Here is a 20608-nt window from a genome sequence, read left to right on the forward strand (position 1 = left end):
AGGACTTTAGGAGACTTATTTAAACCAGACGAGCAGTATGGTGACATTTTATGTTTTTTTTCCCAGCTGTTTTTTACATTTGAAAGCAGTATGGAGGCAATTTATGGTCACCATTCACTTTCTGCAAATCTTTTTTCCTTTGAAAACTACAGCAGTGTTTTTTTTGTGGATTAAAAAAACTAAACCCGACCTTCAGTTGGCATGAGGGTGAGTAGATAATGACTGAATTTTCATTTCTGAGTGAAGTATCCCTTTAATGTTATCTACACTTTTGGGAGGATGGACCCTCCACGCAGCCACTCAAACACTGCTTCTCCTATTCTTTTCTTCTCAGTGAAGGACAAAGTGCAAGGAGGAAGTCATGCAGCTGTCAAAATATTTGGGACCACCTCTTACTGTAGCTATTCAGCATCATACATCAGCATGACTCAGCAAGGCGTGTGTGACAGCCAACAATATCTTTTTACTGAAAACTGATTCTGCATGTACACTGCAATAGATGACTGAAGCACAGCAGCATAATGTAAATATAGTAGTAAATATAATTTCATTTGTTCTTAACTTTTTATACCCTTAAAGCCAAACTTTCTCAGCCCTTAAGTAAGGGAACATTGTGTGTTTATTATGCACAGTGTTGTAGAAATGATGGTGTGCAGCATCGAGCTGTAGTGGTCAAAGAGCAGGATTTTGTCATTTTTGACTCAGCGGTCAGAGTTCTGCTTGTGGTGCATTGGAGGTTAAATCAATGAAGATTATACTATTTCTGCTGAGCTGTGGTTGTGACACAGTGAGCTTGTTTGTGGTGTGTGTGTGTGTGTGTGTGGGAGTTAGAGGTTAAAAGTGCGCACACTCACTTTACGTCTGTATATATTCACAAATTTAAGTTTCTGTGTGTGTGTGTGTATGTAGGAGGGGTGGTACTAGAGGACCAGCAGGGGGGCAGAGGGCTATTTCTCTGAAAGTACACTGTAATTCTCTCTGTCTTTTCTTTGAGCGCAGTCAAGATGAGAACAGGACTGCTCATTGTTTATCTCCTTCCTGTGCTGACAGCGACAGCACAGGCAGCACCAGGTAAGAAAACACTTGATTTTACCTCATATTAGAGCAGGACACTTGAATGCACCAGCCACTGACGCACAGGTTCACTGCACAATTTTATAATATCTTAGAAAACATCTTTCTGATAGTTGGCCCAGGAATGTCAAGAACAATCAAACAAAAATAAATTATTTAAGACAAAGCATGACCATGTTGACATATGACTAAAAGAAACCATGTTCACATCATCAGCTTTTCAGAGGCAACCGATAACAGCCTGGTTGTAGCTTTTAAGGAATTTTGAAAGGGTTTCATAAAACAGTAAGTAGATTATGGTGGATTTTTCCAACCCCACCAAGTAATCCCTGGATTGACATTATAGTTTTGTAAATAATAAATAAATAATGTGTCTGAATGTGTTTTTGCATGTGTTGGCCTACACTGACCATTCTCTAAAGTGTCCTGTTAGGGGTCGCTACAGTTCCACAGTTTTTAGAAAATCATTGCACTTGAACAGAAATATGGTGAAAAGAAGGTTGCACTATTATAATTCTACATAATTTTATGTGCAGTTGTTACACACTAATGTTTAAAATATATCAGCGATTGTGAATTTTTTTGTATTTCAACTTTTGTCTTTAAAGAGTTTGACTGTCAGTCATCAAAGACATGTCTGAATCCACTTAATATGAGCCAAAAAATGTATATAAGTATATAATGGTCATACTTCAAAGTGTCAAATCAGTCTACACTTATACCCACATTATCATTAGGGATGGGGATTGATGAGATTATATTGACACCAACGCCATTACTGATTCCCTAATTGATTTCTGATCAGTTTCAATGGAGTTGGCTGTAGTCTGAGAGCTAGCTGTAGCAACAGTGTGTCTGTCATCTAAAGTGGATGAGATGAGAACCACGTCGGTTTCATTCCATTTTCTTTTTCATTGGGTAAAGAAAAAATCTTCTAAGCCTGACTGTGTGTTGCTACTGTTATTATAATAGGATATTTACTCTCGGTGAAGGATGTGCTGCTTGTTTGGGAAGAAGTGATACTCTTGCATAGTGTCAAATATATGGCATTGCTAGAATTTAAAGGGACAGTTCACCCAAAAAGGAAAATCCAGTCGTTATCTACTCACCCTCATGTCAATTGAGGGTAGGTTTAGTTTTTTAGTCCACAAAACACTACTGGAGTTTCACAGGAAAACAGTGTTACGCAATCTCCCAAACAATGTAAGTGAATGGTGACCATAAAATGTCTCCATACTGCTTGTCTGGTGTAATTCAAGTCTCCTAAAGCCCCAACATGCCAAGTTGACTCGAAGGAGGCCATTTACACCATGTTTTTAGCCAAAATCTTCTCTGTAGATCCTTAGCTTGTAGTCGTGTTCACGTATACATGGATGCCATCTGAACTGTGTGTGAGTGGTGTGACGGTGTGTCAACAGCATGTCGTGGCTTCAAGAGACTTGGATTATGTAGCAGTATAGAGGCATTTCATATTTGTTTTTTGTTTTGTTTTTTTGTTGTTGGTGTTTTTGCTTGGTCACAAACATTTCACATATTTGGGAGATTCTGTAACGCTGTTTTCCTGTGAAACTCCAGCAGTGTCTTGTGGACTGAGAAATTAAACCTGACCTTCAGTCGACATGAGGGTGAGTAGATAATGGATGAATTTTCAGTTATGGGTGAACTATCCCTTTATGCAGACATTACAACTAGCACTGTTGTCATCTTTGTTTATGAAATGAAGCCACACTTTGGATCATTTCTTTCTCTCCACCATGACTCCTCCTCAATTTCCAGCAGCGTAGATGCAGGAGTTTTACATCATTGTCTTGTTATGTCAGAAAAACATGGATAAAAAGAATTAATGGAGGCTTGATTCTGATGGATCAAAAAAATTGGAAGTGGGTCTCAATTCCCATTCCTAAACACAACATAACTTTGAAATGATGTCTACTGTGAAGGATTGCCTAATTCCAGCAAGTTCCAAGTCTCATAACTTTGATGTTCAAAACATTCAAAAGACAAATAGAAGGTATGGCTGGGAGTAATGCAAGATTTACGTTAATTGTAAGCTTGTAAAAACACTGGTATGGTCCTTTAACACACAAAACACCCTCTTGTAACTTCAGCAGGGAGCGCTGACCTTGTGGTCTCTGTGAAAAATGGCCAAATCAGAGGGGAGTATGTGACGGTAAAAGGCACGGAGAGGAGGGTGAAGCAGTACCTGGGAATCCCCTTCGCCCAGCCCCCTGTGGGGCCCCTCCGCTGGGCTGCTCCCCAGGACGCAGAGCCCTGGGAGGGGGAGAGAGACGGCACACACCAGCCCCCCATGTAAGACTGGTTGACCTACAAAGGGCACAGAACATGGCAAGATTTGAGTCTTTTCTCTGCGGATGACACACTCTCCTTCTTTGTCTCTCTCATTCTGTCTCAGGTGTATCCAGGATCCAGAAATAGTTCTGAATGTTTCCAGAACCATGTCAATACAATACACCCCACCTGAGCTTTCAGAGGACTGTCTGTATCTGAACGTATACACTCCAGCTGAGGCAACAAGAGGGACAAAACTGCCGGTGGGTTAAAAAGACAGCAGTCCAGTAGAACAGTCCTGCATTAAACACCAGCTTTGTGAAGGAAAGGACTAACTTATGATCACTTCAAGTGCTTCCATCTCTTAGGGTTCAATCTTCCACCCGGCACAAAGTGGTGCACAGTCCAGAGCAGCTGTCATTGCTATTTTATAACCTCATTGTGTTGCCAGCAAATGTATTTGCCCCCACTTGTGTGCCTATGGGTGTGTTGGTTTTAAAATGAGGTGTGGTCAAGTAGATTGCTGGCACATTGCTAATTTGAGGCAGCAGAAAATGATTGCACAATTGACCAACAAAAACCGGGTCTTAAGTCAGGGATGCAGTATTTTAATGCTTTTTAAAGGGCACATTATTCAGACAGTAAGATGAGACTGATTAATAACAGATGAGTTGCAGGTGAGCTAAGAGAGACACATTTACACACAGCATCTGTAACTTCAGGATTGGTCAGGATCTAATTAATCTATCTAATAATATCCTGTGTTCTTCTACACAACCAAAAGACACAGTGGAGGTTCGTACAGGCAGGAGCACCTGGCTCTCTTAAAGACAATGGGAGATGATACTCTAATTGGTTTAACGGATGTTACACCCAAAAGACACCTACGATAAATTAAGAGACTACATACGACTAAATGCGCCTTGTGCCCTACCATTTAAATAGCAAAGTGGAGATGGATGTGCCCTAAATGCACTTGCACCATGCACTTCAGACCATATTCTACAGGTTTTCTAGATGAGGCCCTTATCTTTTTTAACTCACCTGTTCCCAAACTGAGGCTTCTGACCCCCACTAGGTGTCACCAAAGCATCAAAGGGGCTTGTGAGGCCCTCTTGATTTTTGTGTAAGAATGTTTTTAGTTAGCCTGTATCTCAGCATTTCATTAATTTACAAGAAACCAATTGAAATTATTATTGTAAAAGTTTATTTTGTAAAATATACACAAAAACTTCCAGAGCCTTCAGTCTCTGCTAAACAGCCACATCCTGTACTAGAAAAGTAAGATAACCCAAGAATTAATAGAATGATGGCCACAGAGAGAAGAAAATACTGAAACTGTACCAAAAAAAAGCTGAATATGTTTCTAAGAATATCAGGAAACCTCATCACTGATGCAACATTAACAGGAAATCTGCTCAAAATTCATCTAAATCGTTCATTTCACACAAACATCCTGCAGTTAATATGCTCACTTTTTAATTACACAGTTTATCAGTTGAACTCCACTGGTATTTTTATAAATTGAATTGAATATAAAATATCCATAAAGTATATCACTTAAAAATGTGTTCATCCAACTATTTCTATCTCTTATTGCATTTTGTATGGCTTTTAAATACCTAAAACTGACAGTTGAGTGGCTTTAATCTTTTACTCTCCAACTGAGAGTTTGAAATCTCTCATCTTGCGCCTTTAAAGTCTCACATTTCAACTGATTACAGCGCAGACACTTCAACTATATCTATGTGTCACACTCTACAGTTATGATCATATAATCACTTCGACCAGGTCGCACCAATAAAGATGAACTGAATCTAAGATTAATTCAAATCAGAGTTTAGTAAAACTAGCTTCAAAATGAGCAACTGTAGATTTAAAATTAAGCAGAACAATTAGTGAATCCAAGTTTACTGAAGAAACCAAAATTTAATACTAAGTTTAGTTTAATCAACATGGATAGGCTTGCTTACCCAAATTAAAAAAACAAGTTAATAAATAAATAATAAATAAAAACAAAGTAAAATAAAAGTAAAACAATAACAACAGCAACAACAATAAAACTTCATATTTTATGCTAGTCAGCTAAAAAAAAAAGTTAACAGAACATTAGGCTACATTTTTTGCTTGCTCCCTAAATTTTATTATTATTTTTTTAATGTTATATAAGCTGCTACTTAGCTAAAAAAGTTACTGGATCACACTGTAAAATGAAGTTTAAAGTTCTGGTGTAACAAAATTAAATTTAATTTAGGTTTAGAGTAAAAACTAATCTCAAAGAAAGGTTTAAATTGAATTATTATGAAATTATAATAAAATAATTATTAAATCATAATTTTAAGCTAGTTTAAAAGTTAAACCATGACTTAATTGGGTTTAAAAATAAAGCGATGTTGGTGCAGTCCACTGTGAGCTTACAGTGTTTCATGGACACACCTTATGTGACTGTAAACACTTCAGTTTTATATATTATTATATTATTATTAATATTATAAATATTAATCTCAGTTTATCATGGGCCTGTGTCGTCTTTTGTTTTCGTCAGGTGATGGTGTGGATCCATGGAGGAGGTCTGTCAATGGGTGCAGCTTCTCAGTATGATGGCTCTCCATTGGCTGCTTATGAAAACGTAGTGATGGTTATTATTCAGTATCGGCTCGGCATCCTGGGGTTCCTGAGGTAAGGAACTGTGCTGCTGTCACAGGTTTCAAATAAAGAAATAAACTGACGCCATCTACAGTGTCACAGTGAGCACTGACCTCTCCTGTCCCATGAAGCACTGGAGATGAACACGCTCAGGGAAACTGGGGTTTCTTGGATCAGCTGGCAGCTCTGAGATGGGTGCAGGAAAATATTGAGGCCTTCGGAGGCGACCCACAAACCGTCACAGTCGCTGGAGAATCTGCTGGAGGCATTAGTGCATCCATACTGGTAAAAAAAAAATCTCATCATTAGAAGAAAGAATGATTTCAAACACATTTTTAACACGTTGTTCTGATCCAAATGTGAAAACCTTGGTGCCAGTGATATCTGTAATTTATGTTTGAGTGCATTTTTCATTTCTTTTTTATCATGTCCTTTGATCATATGATTTTTATATGTATCTTTTCTCATGAACAGACTCTGTCTCCACAAGCAAAAGGACTATTTCAGAGGGCAATTTTTCAAAGTGGAGTAGCAACACTTGGGACCTACACCACAAGCCACCCTCTGAGTTATGCAAAGGTACTGTAACATATTAACTGAGTTAGCATGAATTTAGAGAAAAACTATCAAAGACATGCTCATTGCTTGGTACATGTATTTATAGTGGCAGTACTTTAGGCTACATCATTTTTTTTCTTTGTATTCTTGGAAAATTAAGACAAAAAGACAACACTGACATATTATAGCCTTTTGGAGTTGTTTCATCAAACATGTTAAACAGTTGCACTATTTACACACCCAGCGGACACAAAACAACATCACAATCCCAGTTTTGTGTCCACCTGATGAATATTCACTCTTCTTTCAGCTCAGTTTTGATCTCCACCAACTCCTGAGAAAAATGTCTGTCTTTTTAACTGCTAAATGCTCCACTGTGTTCACCAGCTGGTTATGCCTGGCGAGGATCATGTGATTGCTTATCTGTGTGTGAGTGTGTGTGCATCAGTTCCTGAGAAATGTCTGGAGCTAATCTTGAATACTTTTGGACTGATCAGCCTAATTTCTTCTGTGCACATTCATGATGACATCATGACTGTATGATGAAGGACATCTGTGATTCAGAATTCTTAAAATACTCAAATACCTTAAAAAACATATTTTTTAAAAATAACTTTTATTCCTTTATGTTTTTAAGGCCAGAGGCATTATGTTTTCAGGTCATCCCATTCTTGTGAATGCAATATCTCAAGAACAATGTGAAAGAATTTCTTCAAACTTGGCACAAATGTTCACTTTGACTCAAGAATGAATTGATTAAAGGTTGGAGGTCAAAGGTCACAGTAATCTCATGTCTGTCCCTTTCACATTAAGGTGATATCTTATGAACACTTGGCAGGAATTTCTTCAAACTTGGTTCAAGTGACCACTTCACAGTGACCTCACTAACTGACTTTTGCCAATAATTCAACAGTTCATACTCTACTTATGATAAAATTACACACAAATATTTAATAGGATAATATGATGAGGTGATGACGTTTATATCCAAAAGGTCAAAGGTCAATTTGACTGTGACATCAAAATGTTCATCTCTCTATCAGTCCTCTGTCCTCCTCTGTAAGTGAAGACAGCATGTTTCTTTTTTTTTTTTTTTTTTTTTAAAGGTTATTTTTTGGGCATTTTTGCCTTTATTGACAGTGACAGCTGAAGGTATGACAGGAAAGGGGGGTGAAGAGACAGGGGATGACATGCAGCGAATGAGCCGCAGGCGGGATTCGAACCAGCGGCCGCTGCAGAGGACTAACAGCCTCAATACATGGTGCGCATGCCCTACCAACTGAGCTATAGGGGCGCCCAGACAGCATGTTTCTATCTGGAAATTATTCATTAGAATCACACGTGTATAATGAGAACTTCCATTTTACCAAACAAAAATACTCTTCATGCCTTTTATTAAATTCATTCAAAGTTACAGGTCAACAGAGTGGAAAGTTCTGTATTAAATTCCTTCAAAATCTTCACTACAGACGTTACAATGTATGTGGGGGTCATGCTAATGTTGGTGGCATTGCAGTAGGTGCTTCACCATCTGTTGTTTGGCAGGGAGTTCATTACCAGAAATCAGATTAATGACCCCCAAAACAGAGTGAAAAGGTCCATGGAGTTGAGGAGAACTCTGTGTAACAAAACTCAGTAAAATTGTGTAATATCAAACTTATATAATTTGAGAACAAATAAGTACTATATATGACAGTCAATCTACACAGAATATTCTTGGTAGGTATATCTGATATCAAACTTACATGAGTTGGGTAACCATTAGTGAAAGCAAAATATTTTTTTTTAAAGGTACACTGGTGGAAAGAGTGCTGGAAATCTGTACTCAAGTAAAAGTACTGTTACAGTACTAAAATATTACTCAGTTACAAGTAAAAGTACTGGTGATAGAAATATACTTGAGTAAAATTAGAAAGTAAGTCATCTCAAATATTACTCAGAGTATTAGTTACTTTTTAACCTTTGATGTCCAGTGCATGTCCCTCTCTGTTCTGCTCAGTGGTCAGTCACTTCTACAAACTACGGTTGTGAATTTTGGGCATTTTGAATTAAGCGTTATTAATTATTAATCAAAAAAACAATAGATAAGATAGAAAACACATATTTTTCTCACCCTTTTCAAAATTTTCTAGGGTTTTCTATCATTTTTTCCTCATTTTAAGTCAAAGTTTACGTTTCCTTATTCAACAAAAGGCTCCACCAGGTAGAACAATGTGAAATGAGGTGCAGTTACTGCCATGACTATTGATTAAATATCCATCAATACGCTTAATTGATTTAATTGGTTAAATTAATTGGTTAAATCTTTGATCAATCTATTAATGATTTATCAGTAACATTTTTATTCCAAACCTGTGCTATCGCAGCTATTTGTTTTGTTTTTGTTTGTATGGAATTGTTTCCATTAGTTCACTTGTGATTGGATAGCCTCATTGGCCACAAAAATATATACAAAGATATTAATTCAAATTGTACTCAGTACTCAATTACGATTTTGAAAATAAGTAGATTAGTGGGAGGAGCACACTGGAGTTTCAAAAGCTTGAAATTTGAGAAACGTCTGCTGCTGATCAACAATCCAACTATCAATCCTCCAGAGATGCAGGATATTGTGGCTCTTTTGTGCAGTGGACAAAAAACTGTAATTTATAGCCACTTTCATATACCAGAATAAAATAAGTCCAGATGTTCACTTTTACCAGAGAACTATTGTATATGTTTGTGATTTTTATTCATTCCTTCTCTTTACAGATTGTTGCCAACCTAACTGGATGTGACCGCAGCAGCACAGAGGAACTGGTCCAGTGTATGAGGGGAAAGAGCAAAGATGAGCTCGTTGATACGACTAAAAAGGTGCATGAACTTCTGAGGATATACGAGCAGATGTTATAGATGTGTTTTGTGTTTACTGTGTGTTGTGTGTACTTGCATTTCCTGGATCCATCTGTCTTCATAGTGTCGTTCAAGTTATATTATAGGATGGCCAAACTTCTTTCAGAAAATGTTGCAATAGACCAAAAATTAAAAAAAAGAAATAAGAAATGCAACTTGTGAATCCAGACAACAAATCTGAAATTATTCTACCTAATTATATAAAGACACATGCAGTAAATATTCTGGCATCATGAGACTATAGAGCATGAACAAACTAATAGAAAGCTCACAAAGAAACGGCTTTTGGTAACACTTTCTGTGAAGGTCATGTCTATAATGCATCATAAGCACATTCATAAGACATTATAATGCATTTATGAGGCTTTATAAAACTCTTCATAATCATGCATGGCAACTTATGACAAGGATCCTAAATCATTATAAGGGGTGCACATAATGTATTATAAGCTCGGCATTCATAATGGAATAATGTCTTATAAACTATGGTATGCTGACTTATAAACCTATGATATGCTACAGCACTGTATAAGGTTATTAGCAACTGTATGTTTGTGAGTCATTATTCCGTTTCAGTAACTTTGAGTTCATAATATGTTATGATACATTAGAGCAACACATCCCTATGTGGCTTTATAACTAAGTAAGTGGCTAAAGTTATGGTGGTTATAGTGTACTGTGAAACCACTACTGAGATTCATCTTTCAAACACCATTGTCACTTTGGCATGGAGTTATAAAGCACTATGAATGTTGAACTTATAATACAAGTACATTATTTCCACCACTTATAATACTTCAGAATAGAATCATTAATGACAATTTACAGGAAGGTTCACAGAATTTGATAAAGCCTAATGTCTTATGAATGTTGAACTCATAATACATTGTCCATCACTTGTAATACAAACCTTATTATAAATGGTTCTATATGATAATAAACATTTGTAAAGAGTTTTATAAAGCCTTACAAATACGTTTTACTGTCTTATGAATGTGCTTATAATGCATTACAGTCATACCTTTCTTTAACTTTTAATTTTGTCTTCAGACTTCAGCCACAAGATGGCAGCATGTGAACACTCTTGGCTGATAGATGCTCCTTGAAAGTTTGGTTTCCCATCAGTCTATTGGGCAGAAGTGCCCTGATGTTGAATAACAGTAAGTTTGGTGTTGTGTTCAGATGAAGATTTACCTGGGGGGCGTGGTGGACGGTGTGTTTCTGACTGATACATCAGAGGAGCTCCTCAAGAGGAAAGAAGTGCTGAAGGTCCCAGTGATGATGGGAATAACCAACCATGAGTTTGGATGGATCCTGCCTCAGGTCACACACTTCTAATTCCGGATGTTCAGATATATAATGCTCTGTTACACTTCTATCATTCCTGTGTCACTCAATCTTTAACTCTCTCTTTCCTGAAAGAGGCTTTTCTTTATCTCAAAGGATTTGTACTAATGTTGCATTGTCTCCTGTCGATCGCAGAGCTTTGCTCCTCCTGGTTGGGAGAACGGTATGAACAGAGAGTCTGTGCTGGCAGTGGTCAACATGTTCAACCCTGCAGGGGTGAGCTCCATGATAGCTACTGCTGCTTATTGATAATAACAATAATAATGATAATAATGATTAATTGATTAATTGTGGCAAGAGAGTTGTTTATTATATTTAGATTTATTTAAATCACCAATCATCCATTTTTTCCTCCACTTTGTTAATTAGTTTTCACAAGTAACAAAGAAACATTACATATACAGAGATAGAATGTTTTTTTTATTTATTTATTCAAGGTATTTTATTTTATTCAAGAACAGACAATTATAAATACAATGTTTGGTTAGTAACGGATTACACGTAATGGGATTATGTAATTTGGATACAAAATAGGTAGCTATTACATTACAGTTACAGATAGAAAAAGGTGTAATCAGATTACAGATACGTTTAGTAAAAATGGGGATCACAAATGGGATTACAATTTTAAAATAAAGAACAATATACTACCATACACACTGCACACAGTTGCAAACAAACAAACATACAGTGGAATAAATACCCAAATGATTTATTTTAATACTGAGGAAACATATGAAAATGTATTTTAATACAATTACTATTATATTATTATCACTATCAAAATAAAGGTTGTCAGCTAACTGATTTTTGCAGGCTTCCAAAGTTTTCATGCTGCATCATTCGACGTTGACTCCAGGCAAACAGCCCCCCACCAACCCCACCCCCACATGCACACACACACACACACACACACACACACACACACACACACACACACACACACACACACACACACACACACACACACACACACAAACAAACAAAGCAAAGACCATGTAATGATAAAGACTAAAATAAGAACAGCACTCATTAAAAACGGAAACTGAGGAAACACTTTCATAAGTGAGGAAACACCAGAGGCAGCACAAAAACTCAAAATAGAAAATAATAATATGATCAATTAATAAATAAGTAATTAATAATAATCAGTGAATAAAATAGAAGAATATGGCAGCTAGAAAAACAGATTAATAAAATAAATAGAGTACACAATAATAATAACTACACAGTAAATAAAGAGATAAAGTTCAATTGAAAGCCTGACTTTTAAAAGTATCAACACTCTCTGCAGCTCTTGGGTCTTCAGGCAAACTGTTCCACAGACGTGGAACCGTGGGTTTTTATTCTAACTTTGGGGATACTTAACAGGCCACTACCAGAAGACCTGAGGGTTCTACTGTAGAGGGTTCATTGGATAAAAGCAAATCTGATAAATAGACCAATAAAAAGCCAATAAAAGGATCTTAAAATCAATTCTGAAGCACACAGGAAGCCAGTTCAGACTTTAAAACAGATGTAATGTGTGCTCTCTATCCAGTCCTCATCAGCACACGTGCAGCTGAGTAATGTAATAATTACAGTTGAGCAATATGTTTCTGAAGAAGAGCAGAAAATAGAGCATTACAGTAATCAGTTCTGCATGTAATAAAAGCATCAGTGTGTGTTTGTGTTGGCTTGAGAGAGAAATGGTCACACTGGTGATGTTCTTATGATACAATCCAGTTTGTATGTGTTTCAAAACTAAGATTCAAATCAAAATAGTCACCAGAAATAAAGAAAGAATCATCAAAGAATCGAAGATAACTCTGAGGTTTTTCACATGTTGGCATGGTTTTAGTACCAGTTCTTGCAGTTTTGCATTAAATTTTCCTCTTTGAACTTTAGTATCAATAATTAAGACCTCACTATCCTTCAATAAATTCAAATTCAAATTCAAATGTGTCAGATCTATTTCCAGGCTGCAGCAGTGTTCTACAAATGCATGGTCAGTGGCTGATTATGTCATGAAATCATCCGTCTTATTAATGGACTCAAAGGAATTCCTGTCCTTTCAGGCCCCTGCTGTCAACAGCCTCATCGCAGACGAATACCTGAAAGACGCTAAAACCCCAGAGGAGATCAGGGACGGATTCACTGAAATCATGGGAGACCTGCTGATGACGCTGCCTGTTGTCACGGTGGCCGGATACCATGCAGGTCAGAAGGCGAGCTCCCTGACAGGACTGTACCATACAGACAGAACTTCATCTCAGCTCATACAAATGCCTCTAATCTTTTTCTCTTTTTGTGTGTTTTCAGATGCGGGTGTTTCAGTCTACATGTATGAGTTTGTGTACCGTGCTGAGATACATAGACACACCAGACCGAGCTTTGTGAAGGCTGACCACGCAGATGATGTGGGCTTCATGTTTGGTGGATGTTTCTGGAATGGACATATAAAAATCATAGGTAGGTTGTATGTAAAATATGACACATAATTTCTTTTCTCATTACACACTGGTGAGAGCAAGTTCTGCTGGGGGAATGGGGGAATAAATGAGAGAATGAACAGGTGAGAACCAAACTGGCAACACAAAAGCAGCTCAGATCATGGTTAATGGGTATCAGCAGTGGTAGAAAGAGTAGACTGCTGAAAAGAAAATACTGATTAACGTAAAATACCAAGGCAACGTGATGCAATAGATTTTTGCATTTTCTCTACTTTTATCTGAGAGTTTGTTGAGAGTTCTGCCAACTTGGATCTTGTTCACCTGATGATGATATTTGAGTTCTAACAAACTTGGATCTTCTTGTTCATCTAATTATGATATTCTTGTGAATTTTCACTTCAATGCCATCTATTTCTACCTACACATATATTTCTTGTTGAATAAATTTACAGTTCTAAGTTCAGCGAAATAATAACTTGCCCACATGCCGAGACTCAGAAACCCTGTAGATTTCCATGTACAAGGTTTCCCACAAGAAAAATAAGGGTGCTGTACTTCAGTCAAAGTCAAAAATACTTGTTGGACTAACTTAAAAATTCTTGTAAGGACTAAACAGAGAGAATTTTTGTTAGTTGCAAGTGGCAAATGTCTGTGTCAGGATAATTTGAAAACTTTAATGAAAAACTTTAATGACTTTCATGAAAAGATCAACCAGTTATCATTTTTACCGTGTACTGAAAATCTGTACTTAAGTACTGTTGCATTGCTAAAATATTACTCAGTTACAAGAGAAAGTTCTGCTGTAAATATTCTTACGTAAAAGTATTTTTCTCAAAAACTACTCAACTCTACTACTACAAAATTTTGTGCATTTTCCTTAACAATAATTGAAAATGCTAACAAACTCATTTCAAACTTTTTTTTTTCTCATTTAAAGTTTAACTTTCCTTATTCAGCAAATGGCTCTGTCAGACAAAAAAAATGTCAAATGAGGTGAAATTACTTTTTGATTAACTATCCATGATTTCATTTTTAATTGGTTTAATTCTTAGGGGCAATTAATCTATTAATGATCAATCATCAGCATCTTTACGCCAAACCTGCTGCTACAGCTTTTTGTTTTGTTTTTTGCTTGTATGTGTCACGGTTTGGGGTTTTTGTTGGTTATTTCCTGTTTTATTTTGTAGTCCTGGTCCTCCCTCACGTGTCCTGTCTTTGCTTCCTGTCTTTGTCCTTTTCCCACTCTTTTTGATTGCCATTGGTTTCACCTGTCTTTCCACCTGTGTCTGATTAGTTCTTTATCTATTTAGTCACTGGGTGCTTTTCCTTCGGTAAATTGGTCTCCTCGTCTCCTCCACTCACTTCCTTTCCTCGCGTCTTAGCTCCACCCAGCGAGGATGCGAGGAAAAGACACAAGCACAGGGGATATGTAACTCCAAAATGAAAAATTCTAGTTTCACAACGTCTGAAGCGAAGCGACGTCAATTACTGATGACGTGTTGCACAGCTGTATTAGCTGTCAAAGGGACTGCAGCTGGATGCCCATAGAAGCCTTTACTTATGAACCATTTCTAAAAAGTCACAGTAGTCTTTCATTTTGAAATATGTTTTAAATATGTGGATCATTTAAACTTTCTTTGAAATCATCTAATATATTCATGAGTTTGTGTTGTTTGACAATCACTCAAAAAAAAAGTTAAAGTCACCTTTATATCCTAAAGTGCCAGACACATCACGCACAGACTGACGGTGCATGATCTTGTGTTTCATCATGTAACTGTGAGAATAAACTGCATAATTAAAATGATTTCATTGTGTTCAGGATAACGTTATACGTCACACCCCTTAATTGATAAAAGACTTCCACGTAGGATACGTGAATCCTCACTCTGAGCTCCTCCAGAAGCCAAAATTCAATGTAATGGAAAGCACCCCCTGTGTTCTCTGTTTCTTTGTCAGTTTGTCATGTCCTTTGTGTGTCATCCTGCCTTCTTGTGTTGGACCTTGTACTCATTTACCTGGACTGTTTTTGCGTTTTGCTCTTTTGTGGATTCTTTTGTTTTTCTGGGCCCTGGTTTTGGCTTGACTGCTTTTTCGTAAGCTTTTGTTCACACACTTTCGTTATTAGACCCATTTGAACTGTTTCCTGTATCGCTGTCTGTGTTTTTGGGTTCACTATCTTATTTAATTTTCACACACACATAACAGTATGTCATTGTTGTCATTAGCCTGTTCGTGATCAGACTTGAAAATTGAAACTTGAGTATTTGTAATTAGCAGAGGTGGAAGTAACTAATTACAAATACTCAAGTTACTGTAATTAAGTAGTTTTTTGGGTACTTGTACTTTTATGAGTAGATTTTCAAGTCTGTATATAAGTATTCATTACACTATGTAATCCACTTAGCTACATTTAAAATCATAATTGAGTACTGAGTAAAATTTGAATTAATATCCAAAGCTTTCATTTACATTTTAGTAGCCAATCAGATGAGCTGATGAGAAATGGGCCAATAAAAATAAATGAAAAATTAAACAAAACGCCGCAGTAGCACACATTTGGAGTAAGGCCATTGATGATTAATCATTAATTGATTAATTGCTGTTAAGAATTGAACCAATTAAAAGTGTATCAATTGACATTTAATCAATAGTCATGGCAGTAATAAAGAAAATTGAACTTAAATGACAAAAACAAAGAAAAACTGAAAATTATGAGAAATAACATGTTTAGTATCTTACAAATTATTAATGACTAATTGATTGTTAGCATTTGCAACTGTTAGTTAAAGGAAAAGCACAAAATTTGCAACCCTAGTTTGGAGAGGTGACTGTGACATCAGCAGGTAAAAGTAACTAATACTCTGAGTAGTTTTTAAGCTGAATACTTTGTACTTTTGTTTAAGTATATTTCTAACAGCAGTACTTTTACTTGTAATTGAGTAATATTTTTAGCAATGTCATAGTACTTGTACTTGAGTACAGATTTTCGGTACTCGTTCCACCTGTGGTAATTAGTTACTTTGACCCCTGGGTATCAGTACTTGATTGTGATTAAACTCCTGTCTCATCCTCAGGGAACGTAACTAAGGAGGATGAAAGATTTTGTCGGACCATGATGTCATACTGGGCCAATTTTGCTCGTACTGGGTAAGTAAACACTGACAGCAACAAGCTGCATGAATCAATATCTTTATACTGATAAAAGAATAAAAGATTAAAGGAATTTAAAGGTGTCTCTTTCACACAAAACCCTACAGAGAATGATCAGCTGACTCTACAGAGTTTTTGGTTTTACGGCCACAATTTTACTTTTTTGTTTAGTCTCAAAACTTTTCATTTCATTTTCATCATTCAGACCTAACTTTATATAATTAATGATTTCTTTTAATCATTCAATCATTTGGCAGGGTGGTTAATAACATGTTTCTGTGGTGTGACAAACTTAACACACATAAATTGTTGCTTTACAGTATCTTTAAATTAAGTCTTGAAAGAAATGATCTACAGAGTGGTAGACTGGTAAGAGAAACTGCTTAATGAAAAGTTGATAGGTTACTTAGTACAGTAACCTTGTTGCAAGGTCAGATTTTGAAAACACTATACTGTGATGCAGAGCAAAATGGCAATATTTATCAGAATGTGCAGAAATGTATAAATTCTGTATATCTAAACTGGGCCGCTGCATCAGCAAATATTCATAAATAAAAGAAATCAAAGAGACATTGATATACTTAAGAAATAAAAAGAATCAAAAGTGTGAATAATATGCTTTACATTATGTGTACATGGTTGAAGTTGCAAGAATGAAGAGACATAGAAATTAACATATATGCATATATACAGGAAAGTAAATCAGGTTGATGGGAAAATTTGCATTTTCAATTTACAAAAGAAATGAACATAGATAAGGTTGAAACTCATTCCTAGTGCACAGGATGCACAAAATTAACATTCCATTCCAGGCTGGCAATCAGGCCTTAGCCAGAAAAAGACTGACTGATTCTAAAGGCTGATCAAATGACATCCATGGCAAACACATATGTAGATGACTTTCCTTTACTGTGTAGACTACACTACAGACCTATATATACACCGATCAGGCATAACATTATGACCACCTGCCTAATATTGTGTTTGTCCCCCTTTTGATGCCAAAAATCGAGGCATGGACTCCACTAGACCCCTGAAGATGTGCTGTGGTATCTGGTATCAAGATGTTAGCAGCAGATCCTTTAAGTCCTGTAAGTTGTGAGGTGGGGCCTCCATGGATCGGACTTGTTTGTTCAGCACATCCCACAGATGATCGATTGGATTGAGATCTGGGGAATTTGAGGCCGAGTCAACACCTCAAACTCATTGTTGTGCTCCTCAAACCATTCCTGAACCATTTTTCTTTGTGTCACGGTGGATTATCCTGCTGAAAGAGGCCACAGCCATCAGGGAATACTGTTTCCATGAAAGGGTGTACATGGTCTGCAACAATGCTTAGGTAGGTGGTACGTGTCAAAGTAACATCCACATGGAGGTTTCCCAGTAGAACATTGCACAAACCCTTGGCTGCCTATGACCCTGTCGCTGGTTCACCACTTTTCCTTCCTTGGACCACTTTTGATAGATACTGACCACTGCAGACTGGGAACACCACTGACAGGTGAAGTGAATAACGCTGATTATCTCTTCATCATGGCGCCTGTTAGTGGGTGGGATATATTAGGCAGCAAGTGAACATTTTGTTCTCAAAGTTGATGTGTTAGAAGGGAAATTGTAAGGATTTGACCAAATTATGATGGCTAGGTGACTGGGTCAGAGCATCTCCAAAACTGCAGCTCTTGTGGGGTGTTCCCAGTCTGCAGTGGTCAGTATCTATCAAAAGTGGTCCAAGAAAGGAACAGTGGTGAACCGGTAACAGGGTCATGGGTGGCCAAGGCTCATTGATGCATGTGGGGAGTGAAGGCTGGCAGGTGTGGTCTGATCCAACAGACGAGCTACTGTTGATCAAATTGCTGAAGAAGTTAATGCTGGTTCTGATAGAAAGGTGTCAGAATACACAGTGCATCACAGTTTGTTGTGTATGGGGCTGCATAGCTGCAGACCAGTCAGGGTGTCCATGCTGACCCCTGTGCACCACAGAAAGCACTAACAATGGACATGTGAGCATCAGAACTGGACCACGGAGCAATGGAAGAAGGTGGCCTGGTCTGATGAATCATGTTTTCTTTTACATCACGTGGATGACCGGGTGTGTGTGCATCACTTACCTGGGGAACACATGGCACCAGGATGCACTATGGGAAGAAGGCAAGCCAGCGAAGGCAGTGTGATGCTTTGTGCAATGTTCTACTGGGAAACCTTGGGTCCTGCCATCCATGTGGATGTTACTTTGACCACCTACCTAAGCATTGTTGCAGACCATGTACACCCTTTCATGGAAACAGTATTCCCTGATGGCTGTGGCCTCTTTCAGCAGGATAATCCACCGTGACACAAAGAAAAATGGTTCAGGAATGGTTTGAGGAGCACAACAATGAGTTTGAGGTGTTGACTTGGCCTCAAATTCCCCAGATCTCAATCCAATCGATCATCTTTAAGATGTGCTGAACAAACAAGTCCGATCCATGGAGGCCCCACCTCACAACTTACAGGACTTAAAGGATCTGCTGCTAACATCTTGATACCAGATACCTCAGCACATCTTCAGGGGTCTAGTGGAGTCCATGCCTCGACAGGTCAGAGCTGATTTGGTAGCAAAAGGGGGACAAACACAATATTAGGCAGGTGGTCATAATGTTATGTCTGATCAGTGTATATTATATAATCTATAAATAGGTAAATTCACATACAGATGTGTGATTAAGAAATATATAATTTTGAAATATGTTTTGAAACATTTAGGGAAATGGCAACTGTAAGGACATTTCCAACATTACTGACATTTGAACAACAGCACCATCTGCGCTGTTTTCTTTTACAATGTTTTTTTTATGTTGTAATGTATGTATTGTTGTGTGTATGTGTTGTGTAATTTTATGCACGTGTCAGACCCCAGTAAGAATAGAGGCAGCATTTGCTGCAGCTAATGTGAATCCTAATCAACTAAACTAAACCAGATTACACTAACATGTGTTGTTGGCATGTGAATCTCTCCTCAGCTCTCCCAACAGTCCTGGTATGGTCACTTGGCCTCAGTATGACAGGCAGAGGCAGGAGTACATGGAGCTGGGCCTGACACAGACGGTCAAACAGAAACTGAAGAAGGACAGGGTCCATTTTGCTACCGTCACCCTCCCTCAGAAGGTGCAGAAGTTATCAGAAGCAGCAACAGCAGATTCTATGTCTTCTCATCAAAACTAACTGGTTTAATCTTAATCACTGCCTGGATCCCTTTGTCTTTGTTTTACAATGGATTCACTGTGCTTCTTTTTCAAATCTTTGAAATCCATGGAAGTGTCTTTTTTTGACATGTACTTTGTAACAGCTGAGATTAAAGGAAATCATTTCACTGCAAAGAAAGAAAATGTGTCTCTTGTTGGTTTGTAAACAGTTTTCAATGAAAAGAAAAGAAATTATGCAGGTGAGTGACGCTTCCCATTATTCTCTCTCTCTCTGTCTCTCTCTCTCTCTCTCTCTCTATATATATATATACATATATATATATATATATATATATATATATATATATATATATATATATATATATATATATATATAAATTATCACCTGCCTTTTCACGCCTGTGCTTCAATTTCTAGTTCCTTGAACAAACTGATGGGTGATCATCCAAAGAAATGGGACAGTTTCCTGCAGTCCACCATGTTTGGACTGAGAAGACAAAACAGCTGAACAGCCTGTATTATCTTATGTGTTGAGGGGAGGTGAGGTAACCCTCAGAGGTCCAAAAAGAGTACCATTATTTATTTATTTATCAGATTATTTCATGTTCTCATCTGCATTTAAAGGACATATTTCCATCCATGTCCTGCTGGTGACAGATGAGACAAGTAAATTTATGTTCAAAAACACGGAGTGCCTATTTTCATGCTTTGGTGAAAGACTTGTGTCAGGTGAGAAAAACTATGAGCTCAGCTCTCCTGTATGTTTTTGTCGCAGGTTGTTTGGATGTAGTCTGCTTGAGTTTAGCTGCTGCTTCCAAACAAACAAACTTAAGTTTGAAGTTTGGTTTATGTAACCAGGCACTGGTCTTTAGCAGGTAGAATTTATAGACCATGGTCACCACCATTTTTTTGTGTGTTAGCATGTAAACATGTGCTCATGTGCATCAGTGTAAATCTGGGTCAGCAACATTAAAGGGAAAATATTTTTATTAAAAAAAATAAAGAAAAAACATAAATATAATGGTACATTTTTAC

At 37.3% G+C, this 20608-nt stretch overlaps 1 protein-coding gene across 1 annotated transcript; it reads left to right on the top strand.

The window, feature by feature from the left end:
• Positions 1-911: 911 nt before the first annotated feature.
• Positions 912-19756, top strand: ces3 (carboxylesterase 3). The gene is made up of 13 exons (XM_084733861.1): positions 912-1071; positions 3183-3384; positions 3488-3626; positions 5909-6042; positions 6141-6294; positions 6484-6588; positions 9319-9420; positions 10642-10782; positions 10942-11022; positions 12864-13005; positions 13108-13257; positions 16316-16388; positions 19391-19756. The coding sequence occupies exons 1-13, from the start codon at positions 1005-1007 to the stop codon at positions 19590-19592; spliced, it is 1692 nt and encodes a 563-aa protein (XP_084589987.1). The 5' UTR covers positions 912-1004; the 3' UTR covers positions 19593-19756.
• Positions 19757-20608: the final 852 nt, after the last annotated feature.

This window comes from Lutjanus erythropterus, chromosome 13, assembly GCF_056507025.1.
Source record: "Lutjanus erythropterus isolate fLutEry1 chromosome 13, fLutEry1.hap2, whole genome shotgun sequence".
Lineage (NCBI taxonomy): Eukaryota > Metazoa > Chordata > Actinopteri > Lutjaniformes > Lutjanidae > Lutjanus > Lutjanus erythropterus.